At 44.6% G+C, this 19,432-nt stretch overlaps 2 protein-coding genes across 6 annotated transcripts in view; one reads left to right on the plus strand and one right to left on the minus strand.

Moving 5' to 3' along the window:
• The window catches only part of ZDHHC9 (zDHHC palmitoyltransferase 9), a 21,204-nt gene extending 4,380 nt beyond the window's left edge, over positions 1-16,824 (minus strand). Inside the window, exons 1-8 of one of the 5 annotated variants that reach the window (XM_083722416.1) lie at positions 16,498-16,821; positions 13,651-13,916; positions 3,530-3,690; positions 2,654-2,812; positions 1,645-1,782; positions 1,430-1,479; positions 1,166-1,267; positions 253-356 (exon numbers count right to left, since the gene is read on the minus strand). In XM_083722416.1, coding sequence (XP_083578542.1) covers positions 253-356; positions 1,166-1,267; positions 1,430-1,479; positions 1,645-1,782; positions 2,654-2,812; positions 3,530-3,690; positions 13,651-13,817 — 881 coding nt within the window. In that variant the 5' untranslated portion in view covers positions 13,818-13,916; positions 16,498-16,821. Of the gene's footprint in view, positions 1-252; positions 357-1,165; positions 1,268-1,429; positions 1,480-1,644; positions 1,783-2,653; positions 2,813-3,529; positions 3,691-13,650; positions 13,917-15,901; positions 16,045-16,092; positions 16,218-16,467 lie in introns of those variants that run through there. The other 4 variants (XM_083722417.1, XM_083722418.1, XM_083722419.1 and 1 more) reach the window with 4 other exon arrangements.
• Positions 16,825-17,390: 566 nt separating this feature from the next.
• Positions 17,391-19,432, plus strand: part of UTP14A (UTP14A small subunit processome component) — an 18,571-nt gene continuing 16,529 nt past the window's right edge. Inside the window, exons 1-3 of the mRNA XM_083723178.1 lie at positions 17,391-17,638; positions 18,748-18,821; positions 18,938-19,019. Coding sequence (XP_083579304.1) covers positions 17,567-17,638; positions 18,748-18,821; positions 18,938-19,019 — 228 coding nt within the window. The 5' untranslated portion in view covers positions 17,391-17,566. The remainder of the gene's footprint in view (positions 17,639-18,747; positions 18,822-18,937; positions 19,020-19,432) is intronic.

Here is a 19,432-nt window from a genome sequence, read left to right on the forward strand (position 1 = left end):
CAGATGGATCTGTCCATCTCTCCTTGTGACCTCAACATGAAGCAAGACTGGGAGATGGAAACAGGAGGAATTAAAATATGGATCTGGTAGTCAAGGAGGAAGATTATCCCACCCAATTCCCAGAAGCTGCCATTAGTCTCTCATCACTTACACGCACATGAGGGCCTTCAGTCCAAGCACCCCATACCCTACTATGCCCAGCACTATTCTCAGAGGCATAATGTAATATCCAAGCCCAAATCAGACCATTACCTGGGAGGCAGAGGGCCACACAAGACCTCACAGCAGTTCTTCATAATGTTGCCATGGCTATAGGGATTCTGCACACGGTTCTTCCCTGTCCAGGAACCTTTGATCTGAAAGAACAGCAAAAGGTGGAAGGAAGACCAAACACCAAAATTAGCACTCATCTGCATGATGACAGACCTCCCCCCACCCCCCAACCAAAAAAGCACCTGTCTTGTTATCCTGATTCTCCCTCTCCCCTTACGCTTCTCTAAGAGGATGGTCCCTGCTGCTTTCTTAATTACTTTGGTCCTAATAGAAACCTTTCTCATTTACAGAGCAGATTTGCTCCCAGAACATGGGCGCAGCTGGGGGTGGGGTGGTGCAGCTGTCCATCATCATATAAATAATAAAAATACTTAACTGACCAATCGCATCACAGATAACTCAGTTCTGCCCCCCCCCCAGCCTCCTCCCGCTAACATAAATCCTGGCTATGCCCATGTCCCAGAATCTGGTACGTCACTGAAAGACTCGACAAACTGTTGTCCAGCAAAACTTTTATCTTGCCTATTAATCTGCACTTGAAAAAGTTTCTTCCAGTTTGGTAGTCTCTGGAGGCTATGACTGAAAGAGAGGCTCCCAAAGTAGAGAAGCCAGAGCTGCACCTTCCTCCCACCTCTAAAACATTTCAGAAAGAACTAGGGATTTAAAAAATGAAAGAAAGGTTCTGCAATGTTATTTGAAGGAATCTGATTTAGTTCAAATCCATCCAAGAGATGTTTTGGACCATGTTCCAATGGTATTTAACCACTCCTGCCCATCAGGATTCCTAGCCCATGTTTGCATTTAGCAGCCTTCCTACAAAGAGTGTGAGGAGTAACATATGAAGCTGGAAGGCTGCTTGCTGGAAGGGGTGTATCTTTGTATTGACACTCACATCTTCGTTAGTTGTCTGGTTCAGCGCTACCAGAAAAGTGTGGAAGCCAGTTAAACCCACGACAGACCAAAGTGTGAAGAAGCAGATCAAAACCTCCAGGACTGTGAGCAGCTGAGTTAGGGAACAAGAACTGAACCACAGATGGCTTAGCTTCCCCCCACATTGCAGACAACCCCACCCTGATGCCCCTCCATTCAAGATGGTCTCTCTCATTCTCCTGCAACAGGCAGGTTAGAGACAGCTGCAGCGGAAGCAAAAAGGATATGTCCCTGGGGTTTCTTTCAGAGTATTCAAAAAGCCAATCTTCAGGGATTCTATGTGAAAGGAGAAAAGTTAGTTAGTCTACAGGTGCCAAACAAACCAGGAAGAGCAGGTATTGTTTCCCAATAAAACCACCCCCTTCCCAAGTGCTCTTTCAATCACCAGCAACATAGCCCCTCTTCTCCTCCTCCGCCCCCCCGCCAAAAACATGGACTCACTCAGGGCAACGTAGACAATGTTGAAGGAGAAGATGTAGATTGTGAGAAGAGACAAGGAGAGGATGAAGAGGTAGAAGTAACGATAGTTCCTCTTTCCCACGCAGTTGCCCACCCAGGGGCAATGATGATCAAACCGCTCTGCAAGAGCCAGACAAGCACATCAGCAGAGCCAAAGCTGTACCTCTCCACCCTAGCCGTATAACTCTCAGCAAGAAGTCAGTACATACATATATAAATATATATGTATTTGAATTCCACTAACATGTCAAAGATACATTGCAATTTCCTGTACTAAGTTGCTAATGGACAGATTCACACACCCATTTTTGGGGTGGGACAACTGCCAAGGAGCAACTTTTCGCTTTAGAACCCACATGGTAAAAACTGCCCTTTTGGAAGGAGGCTTTTGTGATTATACCCGAAGTGGCCACATCCCAGAAAAAAAATACACTTCTTTTCTAACCTTTCACAGGTATAGAACAAGCAGTTTTACCACATGGATTTATTTATTTTTGGCGGGGGGAGGGGATTGGTGTAGGGCAATGCCTCCTCCCTCTGACTCTGTGACAACTCTTAAACACAACTGCTGATGCACTACTCTCAGGAAGAGGTAACCTAACCTTGCTATTGGTTAGGTTCCAGATCACAGCACACCCAGACTGCCTGATGATTGTCTAGGCACCAAGAACAAAAACTGAGAATGTAAAAAAAAACTGAGAATGCTTTTATGTAACAAAACCAAAATCAAGTTCCTAGTCCTTATGGCTGAACAGAAGACTGAAGGTGTGGAGACCATGCCTGGTCAAATTTTACATATCGTAAAGATGGAAATTCAGTGTTCCTTCCATGACTAACAGAACCAGGACACAGAATTCAGCCATTTACAGCAGGGAGCTTCTTTATTTGTAGTAAATATACAACAGTTTTCTTGTGACCTCTGTCACAGATTATCAGGAGAATTCCTATATTAAGCTTCTTTTTCAACCACAATCACAGTCCCACTACTCACCCACACAGTTGTCACAGATGCTGCAGTGCGAGGCACGTGGTGGACGGAAGATCTTGCATGTGTAGCAGTACTTCAGCTTCACTATCTGGTTATTGATCTGAAAGTTCTTAATGCGTGGGGGTGGCCGCTGGCCTGGAGGCACAGTCCCATTGGTTGCCTCTGCAAATGAAAACCACTTTGAATAAGGCAGGGGTGGCTACCATTTTCAGTCAAACTTCTGAGAGCTATATGCCAGGGAAAAGTGAAAGTGGGCACTACCAGTCTACACTCTCTCACAAAGCATAATCACCACCCACCCAGGCAGACAACTAGACAGATATGTGTATCTTTCTCACACACAATGCACAAACCACTCCACAAAACTTAAATCTCTGCTCTTTGGAGACAGTGGTTTTCTTCATAATTTTGTTCCCCATCACAGGGCTGGGCTGGGAGGAAGCAAACGCACTTCTTCCTGCTATTGCCAGTGTTTATTCTTCTTCTTGTGCTCTTGCTAATGGCTTAGAGGTGCTCAGGAAACAGGAAGGAGCACTTCCTGTTTCCAAAGCACTCTGATGTCATAGCAAAGGCAGTGCACAAAGGGAGGGAAAGGTGCACTTACAGGGGGGCTGACAAGCCACTTTGGACAGCTTGGCAGGCCTGATTAAGCCCATGGGTTCAGCACCCTGGTATGCAGCATAAGGTAAGTGGTGTGCACCCATATCTCTGGGCAGGACCCTACCCTCTCATACCCTTCATCATCCAGGAGCAGAGGGGGAATGCTTTCCATACCTGCAGACTCAAGTGGTTAAACTATGCTTGGAAGGTTTGAAGAAGGCACCACCCAACAGGCTAGAACTATGTTTGGAAAGCTTGAGGAAGATGCCACCCACTCACCAATCTCCATTTCAATGAAAGCTGCCTCATCAGGCAAGGCTCGAGGAATCACTCCTGGGTCACTGAAGCTTGTGCGCAGGAGGGTAGCCATTGCAAATAGGAAGAGGACAGCTCCAAAAACAGGGATAGTTGGGGACAGATGGACAGCAAGATAGCGACACCTGCAATGAGAGAAAAGCCCATAGCAACTGAAATCAGACACAAAGCCTGTTGTGTGCCAAATTACGCTTTTGGTGGGGGGCTAACCCCCCCCAACCTAATTGCTTTAAAATGTTGCCCTTTGACTTCATGTCTCCTTGATGCTCAGAGGCAGTGAGGCATGAAAAAAAAGACCTTGTACCAATAGAATCAGGATTAAAGCAAATGCCATGGATTTCCCCCTGGCTGGAGCTTAGAAACTGATATTTGCTGCAGATTTCTGTTTTATTTTGAGAACCCCTCTTTTCAAAACAAGATTTTAACTCTGCCATTTTTTTTTTTTTAAATACACTTTCCAGTTCCATTGTTTGTTGACGAGAAGAACTAGGAAAAAGCTGAGCAAATGCTAGCGAAGTATGATAATCGAACAAAGTCTACACAGAACACTTTTGGGGCCTTCTCATATACCTATGTTTGAAAGTTAATGTTTGAAAGCATTTATCTGCCCCTGGAAGCACTGAAATCAAAGTGCAGTCTTTTGAAAGGCAAGACCCTGGCAAAAGCACTTGTTTGCACAATGTTTTTGAACAGCCCTCAAGTACAATGTATTTGCATCCATAATACAGGCTGGACTTTCCATCCTAGCATCCGAGTAGCTCTCCAGGGTTTCAGACAGGAAGTCTTTCCCAGGCCTACCTGGTAGGACTGAGCCTGGGATGTTCTGACTGCAAAAGATGTATCCCACCCAAGTGCTGATTGGACTGGGACCACCAGCTTACTTTCAGAATGGTTGCTACAACATGCACCTTTGCATCACCATCCCGACCTTTTACAGTTTAAAAAAAAAAAGGACAGGAAACAGAGATCTGCAGAGCTCATGTCTATCCTATGCCTATCTTAACAATGTTCCTGCCCAAAAGGACGCTATCACTAAGACAACAAGGAGGTAGGTAAACTGTGGAGGAAAATCTAGCAAGAGCAAGAACAAGAGAAAGAAAGGAGAGGGGGAGACCACCCCTTTCCTGCAGCAAAAGAAGGAAGTGGGATGCTGACAGTAGCTCTGCGGCCTCCACATCCCTGCTGGAGCCAGCAGGGAACAACCTCTGCATGGAGCACAACCCATGAAGAACAGCTGACTCTCTGGCACTGCTGAAGCCTTCTCTTCTCCCCCCGCCTTGTTTTCTCTTTTTACACACACTCTCCTATTGAATTAATATCTAACAAGAAATGCTGCGACACCATTTCCAAGTTTCTACCTCTGGTTTAACAGCTCTCTGATATGACAAGACCCCTCAATTCTGAATTTGGAAGTCAAAATAATTAATCATGGAAGTGTGCACATACTTCTTTTGCACAAATAATTCTGCTTTTAAGAATGAGATGTTTACAACAGTACCTGTTTTAACAATTGTTAGAAGGGAGGGAAGGAAATATAATTGAGATAGGAGTCAACTTGAAAAGTCAAAGAGGCTAATTAACAGCCTTCGGAAATGGAAAACCACTGTAAATGTTCCAGTGCCTCTTGCGCCATTTTAGAGTATTTATTTGGAAGAAAATAGATGATCTTACTAGTATCAGGGACAAGTCTTTACTGTTTTCAAACCAGCTTATCTGAGGGCTAAATACATGTTACATTAATTACACTTCATAAAAAGTATGTGCTTAAATATGAGCACTTTTATTTGAAAGAAAAAGATGTGAGGCTCCAATTCAAATTAGGAACCAGAAGCAGTTTTCTGTTCAAAAACTCCTACCTTTCAGGAGTACCCTGGTATAGGCCAGGCCACCAAGATGGAATGGGGTCTCACAGCTGCTTTCTCCAAAATAAAGGTGGGTCAGTTTTAAACACACTTTAAGAAAGAAGAATGAATTATATTGTTATTTGGCCCCCTGTCTAGTACTTTAGAAATCAGTAACTTGCACCAGCCACCAGAAATCCACTCCAGCAACTACATTCTCCCAGCATTCTAATGTTGCTTCACAAATATTTTTGGCATTCCAAACATTCAGAAGGCTTGTTTCATTACTCATCTGATATGCTCTCTTTAGCGAACTAAAATTAAACTTTCAAAACAAAAACACCACCATATGAACAAGGGCGGGGTCACGTGCATCAGCCAGCTAAACTTGTGTCACCATTAAAACAAATCAACTGGAACTGACAGACAGAATTTCCTTCCACGCCCTCATTAGAGAGAATATGGGAAGAACCCCAGAAAGAGGAATCTTTAGCTGAATGTCCAATACGCCCATAAGCCAAACAGAAGCCCCATTTGATAGTGGCTACCAAGTAACAAAAACAGACCATGCCTCTCCCTCCATCCCTTAATAGGAAATTTTCAGTATATAGACCATACTTAAAATCTTTCCAACTGGCACCCGGGCAGATCACAGTAATAGAAATTCCAACCAACCAATACAGTTAAACACAAAAATAGAAGGAACAGATGCAAGAGCAACAGCAACCACCACCCAAATCCAGCCAAGTGGTGACTTTCCCACCCCGCAATCAATCAATGCTGAAAGCTCATCAGCATCCACAGTGAAATACTTTTCAATGCACTCTTCTGTACTCCAAGCAACCTTCACATTACTAGCAAGTGGGATTGCCAGCCACAACCCTTTCAGTGAAAACATGCCTCCAATATCTGAGGTTAAATATTTAGCCGTATGCCACAACTGCAGCAAGAATTTTGTTAGCCAAAAATTGGAAGCTACAAGAAATACCAACAGTGGAGGAATGGCAGATGAAGATGATGAACTTTTTAGAGCTGGCTGACCTGACTGGAAGAATCCGCGATCAGAAGGAGGAGGAGCATCAAGAAGAATGGAAGAACTTCAAGGACTATTTGGCTAGATATTCTAACATAATTTAAGTAGAACTACTTATAAGTAACAAATTGGCCTAGGAGTAAAATAGATTGAATTGTATAACATTATGGACTAACAAGACTAATAAGAAAGAAAGATGTTAATGGAACAAGTTACTTTTATTTGAAAGTGGATTTTGGAAAACTGCTAAAATGAGTACTATGGAAACACAGTTAGGGTGGATCTGAGGAAGTCATTTAACAATGTTATTTAAATTGGGTCTTTAACATTTAAGATATATGTTTGTCTGTTTGTCTATTGTAATGTTTTCTTTGTGTGTTCATTATAAATTTGGAAAACCAAGAAAAAAATCTGGGGGGAAAAAGAGAGATTAAATATTTAGTATGGAAATTTTTATTTGAAAGCACTAGAAGTTTGGTGGCAAGCAGGGAATATGTTCAAATTCAAAGGGCACTTTAATCATTCATGGAAATACGAGCAAAAGACTTTTAAAAAAACCTTATTTGTAGGCACAACTATGACACAGAAGCTTGGTACTTTGACAGGAATTTTGCATACCATCATTTATGAAACTGATCTAGCCAAACCTGCAGGTTCATTGTGCATCACCCTAAAAGAGAATCTCTGTTCTTGGTGTCAAGTAAAAAAAGCCTGTTCTTTGTCATTTCTTGTTCCAAGACTCACATTTTAAGTCCTGTTTTTTTACATGTGCACAAGTCACTTAATATATCCAGATCTATTTCACCAGACAGATCTCTAGGTAGAATAACTTTAGAAAGAAATTGGACAGTCATGACTCATCAGGAAGACATACACATCACGTGAAACTCTTGCCAGCCCACTAGCTTCCTTGGGAATTCCACCTCCCCTCTCAGGATGTCATATAAGAGTTCTTCCCTATTAAATAATGTTTAGCTTGCCGGGCTTTCCTCCACAAAACCAAACACCAGCCAGCGAGGCAGCACTAGCAAAAGCAACAAGCAAGTCCCACTTGTGAAGGAAGAATCTCCTGGCCCCACCATTCCTAAGTCAAGCTGTCATATAACTTCCTCACCTGCTCTTCAAATGCAAAAAGGTATTAAGATGCCGAAGAAGTGTGCATGCACACGAAAGCTCATACCAAGAACTGACTTAGTTGGTCTTTAAGGTGCTACTGGAAGGAATTTTTTTTGTTTTGGGAGACTTGAGTTATCTGCCCAACTAGCTCTGGCTCCCCATTGGTTAGACAGAGTCAAAGGTCATTCCCTCAAAAGAGAGGGAAAGAGCCTTTAAAAAGTTGAGCTGCCTGCCTTTGGGGGGAGGGTTGAAGATTGGGATTTCCATGCCACTGGGAAGCTGACCATCCTTCAAGCCTACTCTTAAATATATTAGAAGTATTATATTGTAGCGGGTGAATTAGGATTAGCCCAGTTTTAGAGCCACAGAGCTATGGTTTATTCTGTATTCAGTTTTTACCTTCCACTTGCTCCTCCTCTATCTATTACTTCTAATAAAATTTCACAATTTGGCCACCGATGTGTGTGCAATTGCCAATTTCAGGATTCTAAAATCTCCATGTGCCATCTGGGTGAGTCTTAGGGAGTGTGGACTGCCTTTAAACTCTGAATAACTTAGAAGGTAACTGTCTGGGAAATGAAGGGTGCATTGGTCCCAGAATTCCTGGGCTTTAGGAAGTTTGGGAGGGGGGGTATGACAGGGAAACAAGAAAGCTGCCTTGATATCAGAGTAGGAGAAGGCAATTGGAAGCTAGCCCTGATTTTCCCAGCAAGTTGTGTGCAAGTTGAACCAAGGACTGCAGAGTACACTGGCTCAGAACCTTTTTAGAAATTAACTTTTTGTGCATGCTCAGTTTTCCCCCTTGCTTCTGGGGCTGTGGGTGACAAAAAAGGAGGGTGGCAGCAACTATCAGAGAGCAGGACCCAACTGATAACACTGCACAGCTGTTGTGCAGAGTTGGGCAAAGAAGGGGATGTAAGAGGCTCTCCTGGGCATGCCTCCTTTGCCACATCACTATCATAATAGCAAGGCTTAAATAGTCATGATCAAATTGTACAAGGAAGCAAATGTGTCTTGACACAGTCGCATCGCATTAGCAAAATAGCAAAACACATTACTGAAAACAGACTACATGGCATACCAGCTTTAAATGAATGCCTACTGGGCAGCAAAGAGAAAGTCACACACCCACTGACACAGCCTTGTGAACAATAATAATGTTGAGGATGATCATTCATCTCCTGTTCCACTTGTCTATGCAGCTTCTTCTCCCTATCTGTTATATACAACTGCTGGGTCATTTACAGTCAGGAGAGGGTCTGCACTTCTTTCCCATGCAGAAATCCCAAATACGCTGGTTGTACCAGTGGCACATTCTCTCAGCACAGTCTCTCACACTCCTTTGCTTTAAAAGGCCAGTAGCTCTTTGAAAACTACAGAACCAATACACAGCCAGGGGGATTTAAGCTGCTAGTCCCAGGTTTAGGTGCTAATGCTAAGAGGTGTAGCAGTGTCAGCAAGTAATCAATGGCAGATGTGAAGCGAAGTGGCCAGAGCATAGGAACACGGGGGTCTGTTTATCCAAGCTCAAGTGATCATGACTACACCAAGATTAAACTGCATGACCGTTTATTTCCCTTTCTCTTTTGCTTGTGCAAGTATTTCCCAAGAACAGACACATTTTCAAAGGTTTAATTCACTGCATCAGGTTTGGAAGAGTCACATTTTGGGAGGCACTCTACAAATAAAAACAGAAGGGCAGATGGTGTATATACAAAACATGACTACACCTTGCTGGGACAAAAGCCAAGTTGCCACATGACAACAGTAACAGAGCAAACTGAGGTCATGCCAAACAGAATATAATAAAACTTACATTAGATAGCTCTTGTAACTAGAGAGAACACATGCATCCCCAAAAAGAATAATTGAGAAGCTGACTTTCACCAAAGGACTGTAGCTCTAGGACAGCACCTGCTCTGCAGGTAAAAGGTTGCAGATTCAGTCCAGGTGTCTGCAGACAGGACAGGGAGATACCCATCAAAAACCCAAGAGAGCAGGTGTCAAGCCAGTGTAGACAATACTGAGCTAGATCAGGGGTGAGAAACTGGATCTGTTTGATGGGTCAGTTGATCACCATACCTACCTCCAATGGGCCCAATGTGACAAATGGGTAGGGCCACAAATCTGTCAATCACCTGATGGCACAATGCCAAGCAATGCCAGGACTTTAAAACACTATGCAGGACTCTTTACAAGTTTCTTACAAAGAACTCTGACCCGTACTTTGAAGCTGCTAAACAGACCAATGGTCTGACACAGTATAACTTATGTTTCTAATCCAAGGATAAATGGATAGAAGTGTCCTGAGATTTCTTCCATGGCTTGAACAAGCTCCTAATTCAGTTTCAGCAGGCAACACAACATTGCTATAGTTAAAACAGCAGCAAATAGGCACTCTTCTACCCAAAGAGTAACTCAAGTAACAGTCAAATGAATAGTACATTAAGATTTTCAGGAATCTGTGACACTGATTTGACCTCCTTTAGAAGACAGGTTCAAACACTGAACATTCCAGACTTTCTCCACAACTCCATTTCAAAAGTGAAATGGGTTTTTTAAAAAAATTGTTTCACTTTGACCACAAGAAGGGGAACAAATCGCAATAAACCAATTAACCTGACCCCTAAGGTTAGACCAATACAACAGAATCAGCAATAAGTTCCAGGGTATGTACACACTGAATGTACATAGCAGTCCTTGATTTTACCCTTCACCATGTCCTTTTCTCATTTCTGTTATTGTATTTGCGCAAGGAGGTGGTGCCCAGGACCTTAGAGAAACACAAGAGAACTGGAGTGGTACGAAGATTCAAACTCTTCTTTTCCCTTTAAAAGCACTCCCCAACATTACAGATGAAAACAAAAATCCCTGCACAATCTGCTTTCAAATGTGCATCAGGAAAATAGAATGGCTGGGGAAACCCAGTTAGATGGGTGGGGTATAAATAATAAAATTAATATAGTGAGACAGAGCTGCACAAAGTGCCAGGACCTGGTTACTCCAAAACTTCTTCCCATCCATAGTCAATTATTGTCAAAAAACACTTAAATGGCTTGACAAATGTTCAGTGTTCTCAAGTAGGGATCTACCTTACCCAAACAAGGACCCATCAAGGAGCATGTGTCACTCAACAAGAAGATGACAAATCACACAACAGTCAAAGGAGTCTTGGGTGTTCACTGTTTTATCAGAATCTGCTGCTAATTTGGCAATAACTTGCTGGGCACTACCATGACAGTAGTGATGATCATCACTCCCAACCCAGGATCAGAGGGCAGCTTCTCACCAGTCAGTGAGGTATAGTAGTGTATGTACATCAAGAGAGACCCTGGTTTGAATTCCCATTTGGCAATGAAGGTCACTAGATCACCTTGAGCCAGTTACCATCTCTTACTGCAGCAATAGGGAACCTGCAGCCCTCCAGACGTTGTTGCATTACAACAACATTACAATTCCCATCATCCTAAAACAATGGCCATGCTTGTTGGCACTGACAGGAATCCAGCATCTGGATGGCCTCACCCCTGTCTTAGCCTAACCTACTTAACAGTGGCACTGTGAAAATAAAAGTGGTGCTGGAAGAGAACCATGTATTCCTTAAGTTTATTGGAGAAAAGGCAGGATTTAAAATACAACAATAAACTCTATTATGCTAGCTCTGAAGCATCAGTTCATATGCTTCCCACAGGTAGCTGGCTCCTAGGGGTAGATCTGTCAACTTGTTTGTATCATGTTTAGAAGAGAGTCAAAGTAAACCTTCAGGCAGATAAACTTGGAGACTCAACATGCATGGAATTTGAACACAAGAACCTTCTGGATTAGGCCAATGGCCCATATAGTACAACATTCTGTTCTTAAAGTAGCCAACCCACATACCAATGGGAAGGCTGCAAGCAGCACAGGAGCACTCTGCCCACTTGTGATTCCCAGCAACTGGTATTTAGAGGAATACTGCCTCAGGCAGTGGAGATAGAACATAGCTATCATAGCTAGTTGCTATTGATAGTCTTATCCTCAGTGAATCTATCTAACTCTCTTTTAAAGCCATCCAGGTTACTGGCCATTAATGACTCCAGTGAGTGGGAGTTTCATAGTTTAACTATGCGCTGTGTGAAGAAGTACTTTCTTTTATCTGCCCTGAATCTTCCAAGATGGATTAGAAATACTAGCTTAGTCCTACCTACCCCTCCCTCCATCTCATCAGCAAATGCTTGAGTGCTTAGCAAGGTGAGCTGGAAATGATGTGAGTGCCAACACACAATCTAGTTTTGCGCAACAGCTGCTGGGTAGAAACTGGATCAATCAGTCTATTATCTGCCAGAATGTCACATGCACAGTGTCTTAAGGGGCTCATTACAAATGTAAGGTAGCAAAATCTCTAAGAAAGAAGGCTGAACCTGTGACAGCATCCATGATTTCAGGATCTTGATATGGACATACCTGGACATATATCTGGACATATATATCGATTAAGAAATCAAAGGATCATAACCCTTAAGTGATTGTGTGATTCTATATTAACCTCTTTCTGTATAATGTACCATCTTTCATTAATTACTGGGGATTATTTCCAAGTAAATGTACATAGGATCAGATCATAATGATGATTTTAGAAGAGACATTCAGGATAAAGCAAATATGACCATGTTTAGGTTCCAAATCAGAATTCAAGTTTGCTAGTGCGAAGAGGTGCCTTCTAAGCTGATTCTTGATGAGAGCAGAGTTAAATCTAGCAACCTGCACTGATATAATTAGTTGACAGACTTCATGCTTGGCTACATAAAATGTTAATATCAAAGTTTAGAGGCCTTCACAAAAAATTCCCAGTCTCAATAACTTCTTCTTTATATCATTTCTTGCAATGACACATGAATTCAAAACAATTGCATCTTAAGAGTTAAAAAACTGGCACCTACAGTGGTACCGCGGGTTACATATGCTCCAGATTACAGACTCCGCTAACCCAGAAATAGTACCTCGGGTTAAGAACTTTGCTTCAGGATGAGAATAGAAATCATGCTCCAGCTCCGGCAGCGTGGCGGCAGCAGGAGGCCCCATTAGCTAAAGTGGTGCTTCAAGTTCAGAACAGTTTCAGGTTAAGAACGGACCTCCAGAACGAATTAAGTACTTAACCCAAGGTGCCACTGTATTTCCAGAGATGACCCTAATTTCAGCTCTCAACAATGCAATCAAGGTGAACTATGGGATTCTTAAAAGGTTATTTCTTATATTTATTTTTTTCTACAAATATTGGCTCCAAACTTTACTTACAGTAACACATAATCTACACTCAGAGATGTCTCTCTTGATGCATACTATATTGCAGCATGGTTTCAATAGCTAATCTGGAAAGGTCCTTCCAAAAAAGCACACTCATTTGTCCTGGGTAAGTGACTAGCCATAAGTTTATTAACCTGGACATTCAACAATCTGAGTAGATAAACTTCAGACCCTTTGTGTTACCAAATGATTCATAAGCTCTAGTGATGAGCTGTTCAGTTAGCAAGCCAATGGTTCTCACAAATGACGCTGTAAGCATATTTGGCAGAAACAAACTGAAGTAACATCTTCTGCAATGCCACTTCCTAGTTTACAAGCCATCATTAATCAGATTATCTTTTCACAAGCAACTCACACATATCAAATACACAATGGCAGCAGCAAATCACTAAGATACAATATTCATATCTTCTGTCCTCAACCAAAAACAACACCTTTCAGAGGTGGTACAGTACTTTATAGAGGCTAACAAGGCCCTGTGGATCTAAAGGGCCTCACCCTTATTCATCCCCTTGCATGGGACAAAGGCAAAATGATTTCCAATATATTCACACAAGTTTGAGTTGGCTGGGTCAGATTATGAATCAAAAAAGGATTTTAAAAATATCAGCATAGTTTCACAAATACTTCTCAAGACAGATAAAGACATCTGATTACCAATCTACTCTGCTCTTACAATAGCAGGCAGCAGCTCAATATTTCCAATGAATATGTACTAACAGTCAAAGCAACTCAAAGAGTAGAGCCATTCCAACCAACCACAGCCTTGAAAACACCCACACAAACAAAAGTTTCAACCACTGTGAACTTACTCAAAAGCAAAGAAGAGAGCACAAGTTCCCACAATGAGGAAGAGGGTCAGATAGAAGATGCCTTTCTGTCGAGCCATCATGATGCGCCCATCACAACAGAATGTGTTTCTTCCTGGCAGCTTCTCCCATTTCCGTATCACTTTCTTCCTTGCTATCATCACAGACATGGCTGCACCTTCACAGAAGGCAGGACAACTGAGCAACAGTCGATCTCCACACTAGCCACTGGGATTCACACACCATTCTCAGAGATCCAGCCTCAGCCCCTGTAGAGGTAGAAGACAAGGAAATTAGTTAGCATGGTTGTCACATGATACCTGGATTTTAAAAAGTGTCTGAAATATCATTGCTGGAAGCATTTCCTTCCTGGTACACTCACATCCTACTCCCAAGCTTAAGTCATTCACTGAAAAGCACTCTTTTAAATGACATTAAGTGCCTATCTTATCCAACAGGAAGCACAGAATATGGCCTGTGCCATATCTCTAGTATGAGGAAGGCGTACACACTCCCAATGTTTTACAGGTCATCAACAACTGCAATAAAAGAGACCTCACACACACTTGTGGCTGGGTGTGTTCCTCAGAATCCTTCCCTATACCTCAACCAGGATGGATGCCAGATAGGTCCCAAGAATTGCAATAGATTTGCTCTTCTCCCAATGACTTGCCAGTTTGGATCACAGAGAGCAGAGTCTTGCAGGTTAGAAGGTCAGTGGCTCAAATCCCCACAATGGGGTGAGCTCCCGTTGTTCGGTCCCAGCTCCTACCCACCATCAGTTTGAAAGCACGTAAAAGTGCAAGTAGATAAATAGGTACCGCTCTGGCAGGAAGGTAAATGGCGTTTCCTTCCGCTGCTCTGGTTCACCAGAAGCGGCTTAGTCATGCTGTCTTTTTCTGCAGACAAATGTTGGCTCCCTCGGCCTATAGAGTGAGATGAGCACCGCAACCTCAGAGTCGTCCGCGACTGGACCTAACGGTCAGGGGTACCTTTACCTTTACATTATAGTATGATCCATAATGGCACATGGATTTCCACACTAAATGAACATCAACCATTTTCATACCCTGCATCACACAGACCACAGAACTCTCTAGCAGGCAGCTCCTGGATCCAGCCCAGAGTTTATGGTTCAGCATGTAAAAAAACAAACAAACCTCCCTGGTGCTTTGCCCCAGAATAATCCAGTGATTGAACCCACTCAGTTTCTACAGAGTATTGTCCAACAGCTGTTAAAAATCACCTTCCCATCTATTTCTTGGTTCTCTGTTGTTGCCCAGCAATAAGAACAGACAATCATGAAGAAGAAAAATTCCCCGCTTTCGCTTTCCACCTTGGCTTTACAAATCCTCTCATAGCCATTGCTCTCTAAACTATCCGACAAGGATATGGTCAATACAATATAGGTTTCTTCATGGTGTTCTAGAAATGAAATAGGCCTCTAATTGTCTGGGATTCTGGACGCAGGCTCAATAACTTAGAACATATTCGCTCCCATTAGAATTTTCTAGCCACCCTTTGTAGTAGCAACAAGAAAGCAGCAAGGTTCTTTGTATTTAATAATCTTTCACACCTTCAAGAAGCAGGTTGATTAATGAAGAGTGAGAATCATTGCACTTACAGTGACTGAGCAGTAGGGAGAAATAACCCAGTTTAGCTAAACAAAAGCGAAGCTTAGGCTCTTGTCGATGTGATATTTGCCTATTATTCCTTTTCCTTGGTTTTTCAGCACGTGGGACAGCAGGAGCCTGTTTGGGGAAGGGGAATGTGCGGGGTGGGGAGGGGGGCTATCGATTGTACTGACGCGCCTACCCATGAAAACACTCGAGAATCTGCTTTTCTTTCTTTGGGATTAAAAAGCACCCGCCCAAGACGCCCGCTTTGTTTATTTTGGTTTCGATTACTACAAGGTCCATCTTTCTTCAGCGGCTCTCTGCCGTCTCCACGTTTAATGCCTGTCGTTCTGCACAGACAATTAAACGTACAAAAAACAATAATAAGAACATGCATTACAAAACTGAGCGTGATTTCTATTCTCGTCCCACCCCACCCATGCCCACTCCCAACCCGAACACATCAAAAGCAACCACCATTAGCATGGTTGGTTATTAGTACTTGAATAGTGGCAATAGCAGTTATACAATTACAGGTAAATAAGGGGAAGAGGGAAAGCCGAGTAGAGACAACCGAATAAGACACACACACACACACACACACACACACACACACACACACAACCTTCTTTTACAACCTGGCTCCTGCAACGGGCTCCTCAGACCCACGCGCGGCTGCCGCCCATTGTTTCCAGCTGGGCGCTCCGCGACCTTGCACCATCCGCAAGGATCCCGACGACAGTCCGACACGTGTCTCTCCCAACTCCCACGGGCGGCGCGCGAAAAGAACCGCCGCACAATAAACGCAAAAACACGCGCGCGCACACACCACGTTCAGCGGCAGCAATGGGGAGAGAAAGAAGCCGCGCTCCTGCCGTGCACGGCTGGCTCCACGGATCGGAATGACAGCAAGGGAAGATCGTGTCCGGGTGACAGGGAAAGGGGCCCACTCGCGGACCACGCCCCACGCGTAACAAAAAGAAAGAGGGGAGGGGGACACCACGCCCACCGCGGCGACTGGGAGAAGGACAGGCCGTTTGTGTGAGGGGCGGAGAGCACAGTGCGCTGTCGTGAGGGAACACCCGGGGTCCCGACCTCACCCGTTACAGGAACGGGTATGGGGGTGCTTTGTTCTCCTCTCCCATGGCTCTAGATCTTTTTCCCCCATTGCCATTTCCCCCGATCCTCCTCCCTTCCCTCTCACCGGCTCGCTCGCGTATTTCTGCCCCCTCACCTGCCGCTCATCGCTGTCGGGGCCGAGGCTGGGCTGCGTGCCGCCGAGGCCTTTTCTCTGGCAGATCGGCTGCTTATTGGTTGAGCTGTGCTTCAGCACCGCCTCCCAGCTCAGAGGGGATGGCTCGATTGGCTGAGCTGAGGATCGCTCACTCACAATGTGGTGAAGGGAAGAGGGTGAGGCTAAGTTGCGGGGCCTTTTCTCGCTCCCTCCCACCTCACCCATTAGGATCCTGAGTGGGGGGCGAGCACTGGTGCGCTTGGCTCAGAGGCCGCTTCCTAAGACCAAGAAAGCGGCTCATCGGCAGCGGGGCGGCAGGTTGTTTACGTCAGGATCGTAGTAAAAAACGGGGGGGAGGTTTTCACCCTCCTGAGGAGAGGAACTAGGCTTTCCATTGGGCATCTCGTTCTCAAGAACCGCCTACTATCCCTGCTTTCGCATTTTCATTGGCCGAACCGCACGTCATTCAAAAAAAAAATTCAAGCCACGAGGGGGGCGGAACGGCCTGACGGGCATGGATGAAGGGCAGGACCCGACCAGAGTTTTTTTGCGTCAATGGATCAAAGTCGGGTATTCACGTGGTTGCTGTTTCGGGGACATCATTGGCTCTTGCTAAGCCCCGCCTTCTGTGGTCTTGTCCAGATTCCCAATGAGGCGTGGTCATGAGCTGGCCACGCCCCCTTATTAAAATAGCCAGTAGCCTCAGGGAAGCTTTTGTACCCTTTTTGCTCACTTCCCCTTTAGATTGCAAGGGTGTCGTTGCACGTATTTGCATGTATTTTAAATAATTAATTGGCATATTTAAATAAGGGCGGGTCACGTGCGACATGTCCTTGCCCTCCCAGCGCAATAGCGGCCCCTATGGCCTTACCAGTGGGGGGGGGAGAGGGGAAGTACCGCAAAAATTTAGGTTCACAGCCGGAAGTGCTGCCGTGCTTTACGGCGCGCAGGGTGCTATTTGCTCCCTGCCGGGGCTTGACCATCCACGTGCTCAACCTCCCTTTCTCAGCCTCCCTTCCGGGACTGAAGAAAAAGGGAAGGGGAGTATTGGGGTGTCTGAGCTCCCCCCATGGCGGCCGCAGAAGAGGAACATCCCTTGAGGAACGGGCTGGTCATGAGTGAGGACGATGAGGAGAAGGAGGTGAACTTTCAAGCCCAACCGTATTTATTTCCAAAGCTGTACAGTGGTACCTCAGGTTACATACGCTTCAGGTCATAGACGCTTCAGGTTACAGACTCCGCTAACCCAGAAATAGTGCTTCAGGTTAAGAACTTTGCTTCAGGATGAGAACAGAAATCGGGCTCCGGCGGCGTGGCAGCAGAGGGAGGCCCCATTAGCTAAAGTGGTGCTTCAGGTTAAAAATAGTTTCAGGTTAAGAACGGACCTCCGGAACGAATTAAGTACTTAACCCGAGGTACCACTGTACTCTGTGTGATCCCATGTGTGTGTGGGGGGGTGGTTTAGAGCCATCCGCGCGTGGGGGAAGCGCACTGTAAGCTCGGGGGAGATACCTTTGTTGCCTTCTCGTCGTGCTGCGGTATTCCTGTTGAGCCGCTTTAATGCAGTTGGCTTTAAGGATTTCTTTGCCCCGTGAAAGATGCCCAGGAGAGCATGCCACAGGCGTAGCCAAGGGGGAAGGGGGGACAGTCATGTCGGTTCTGCCCCCCCAACCATGTCCTGACTCACCCCACCCCCCCCGCAAAAATCATGGCTACGCTTATGCAATAAGGAATAAATATATTAAAGCTCTGCGAGATTAAATAGCAGAACTAGATTGTTGCCTCCTTGCAAAGGCTTAAATGGCTTTTGAAAATTCTACTCCTAATCCTGAGTTTTGATCCCGACATCTGTGTCTCCCCATGTCCTTTCTTTTTTGCATTTTTCCTTACGGCCACTCTCCAAAGCTATAAGCAGTGCGTTTTTCTATTAAAAGAAGTGCTGGAACTCACCTTGAACTCCTCCCTTGTAACGGCAATAGCACCCACCTGAGAGGTGCAGGAACTTAGTTCCGGCAAGTTCCAACTGGAGAAAAAAGCCCTGGCTGTAAGGCAGTAAGTCCAGTGAGCAGGTCAGTCTGATTCGCTGGCAGCTGCATCTCCTCACAGGTTAGCACTGTCATGCTAGAGGCTAGGTATACTCAGTAGTACCCTTTGAAGTTATTATTCATAGTGTTGCAAGGATGAGTCTGGGTTCAGCCCTCTGTGAGATGGTCCTTGGCCCTTATTCATTGGTAACCTTTTGTTCCCCAGGCGGACAATGAAGAAGCAACAAAGAAGCACCACCAGCTTGTGGATTCACTCACTGCCTTGGCTGGAGCGAAGCGGTAAGAAGGAAGGGAGACTGTTTCATGGCCCTGGTGATGGAGACAAAGAATGAGCGATCTAAATAGCTTGATTTTCCATTCCTAACTAGGTCAATGTCCTTTCCTTTTTTTTGCAGACGGAGGGCAGTTGAACGCACTGAGGCGAGCAGACAGATCTCAGAATTTGATATTTGTGGTGGAGGTGAGAGCTCTTGGAGCGTAGCAATCACTGACACAGATGGATCCTCTGTTACCCCTGGGGCATAGCTAGGAGGGAGCATGTGACCAGATCCATGTACCATTTCTCAATATCTAGAGAACTGAGATGCATGGCTATAGAACAAATTTGGCCTTCCAAATTTTACTGTTACTGGACAACAACTCCCATGATCCCTAGCTATTGACCATGCTTGCGGGGCTGATGGGAGTTGTAGTTCAGCAACATCTGAAGGTGCCAGAGGTTCCTCACACTTGCTATAGAACATATGCTTTGCATGCAGAAGAAAGTCCCTGGTTTGGTATCTCCAGGTTAAATGGTCACAAATCAGGTGATGGGGAAGGTCTCTCTGTCTGAGACCCTGAAGAGCTGGTGCTAATCAGAGTGATGATACTGGACAAGTCGATGCACCCAG

This window comes from Podarcis gaigeae, assembly GCF_964106915.1.
Source record: "Podarcis gaigeae genome assembly, chromosome: Z".
NCBI lineage: Eukaryota > Metazoa > Chordata > Lepidosauria > Squamata > Lacertidae > Podarcis > Podarcis gaigeae.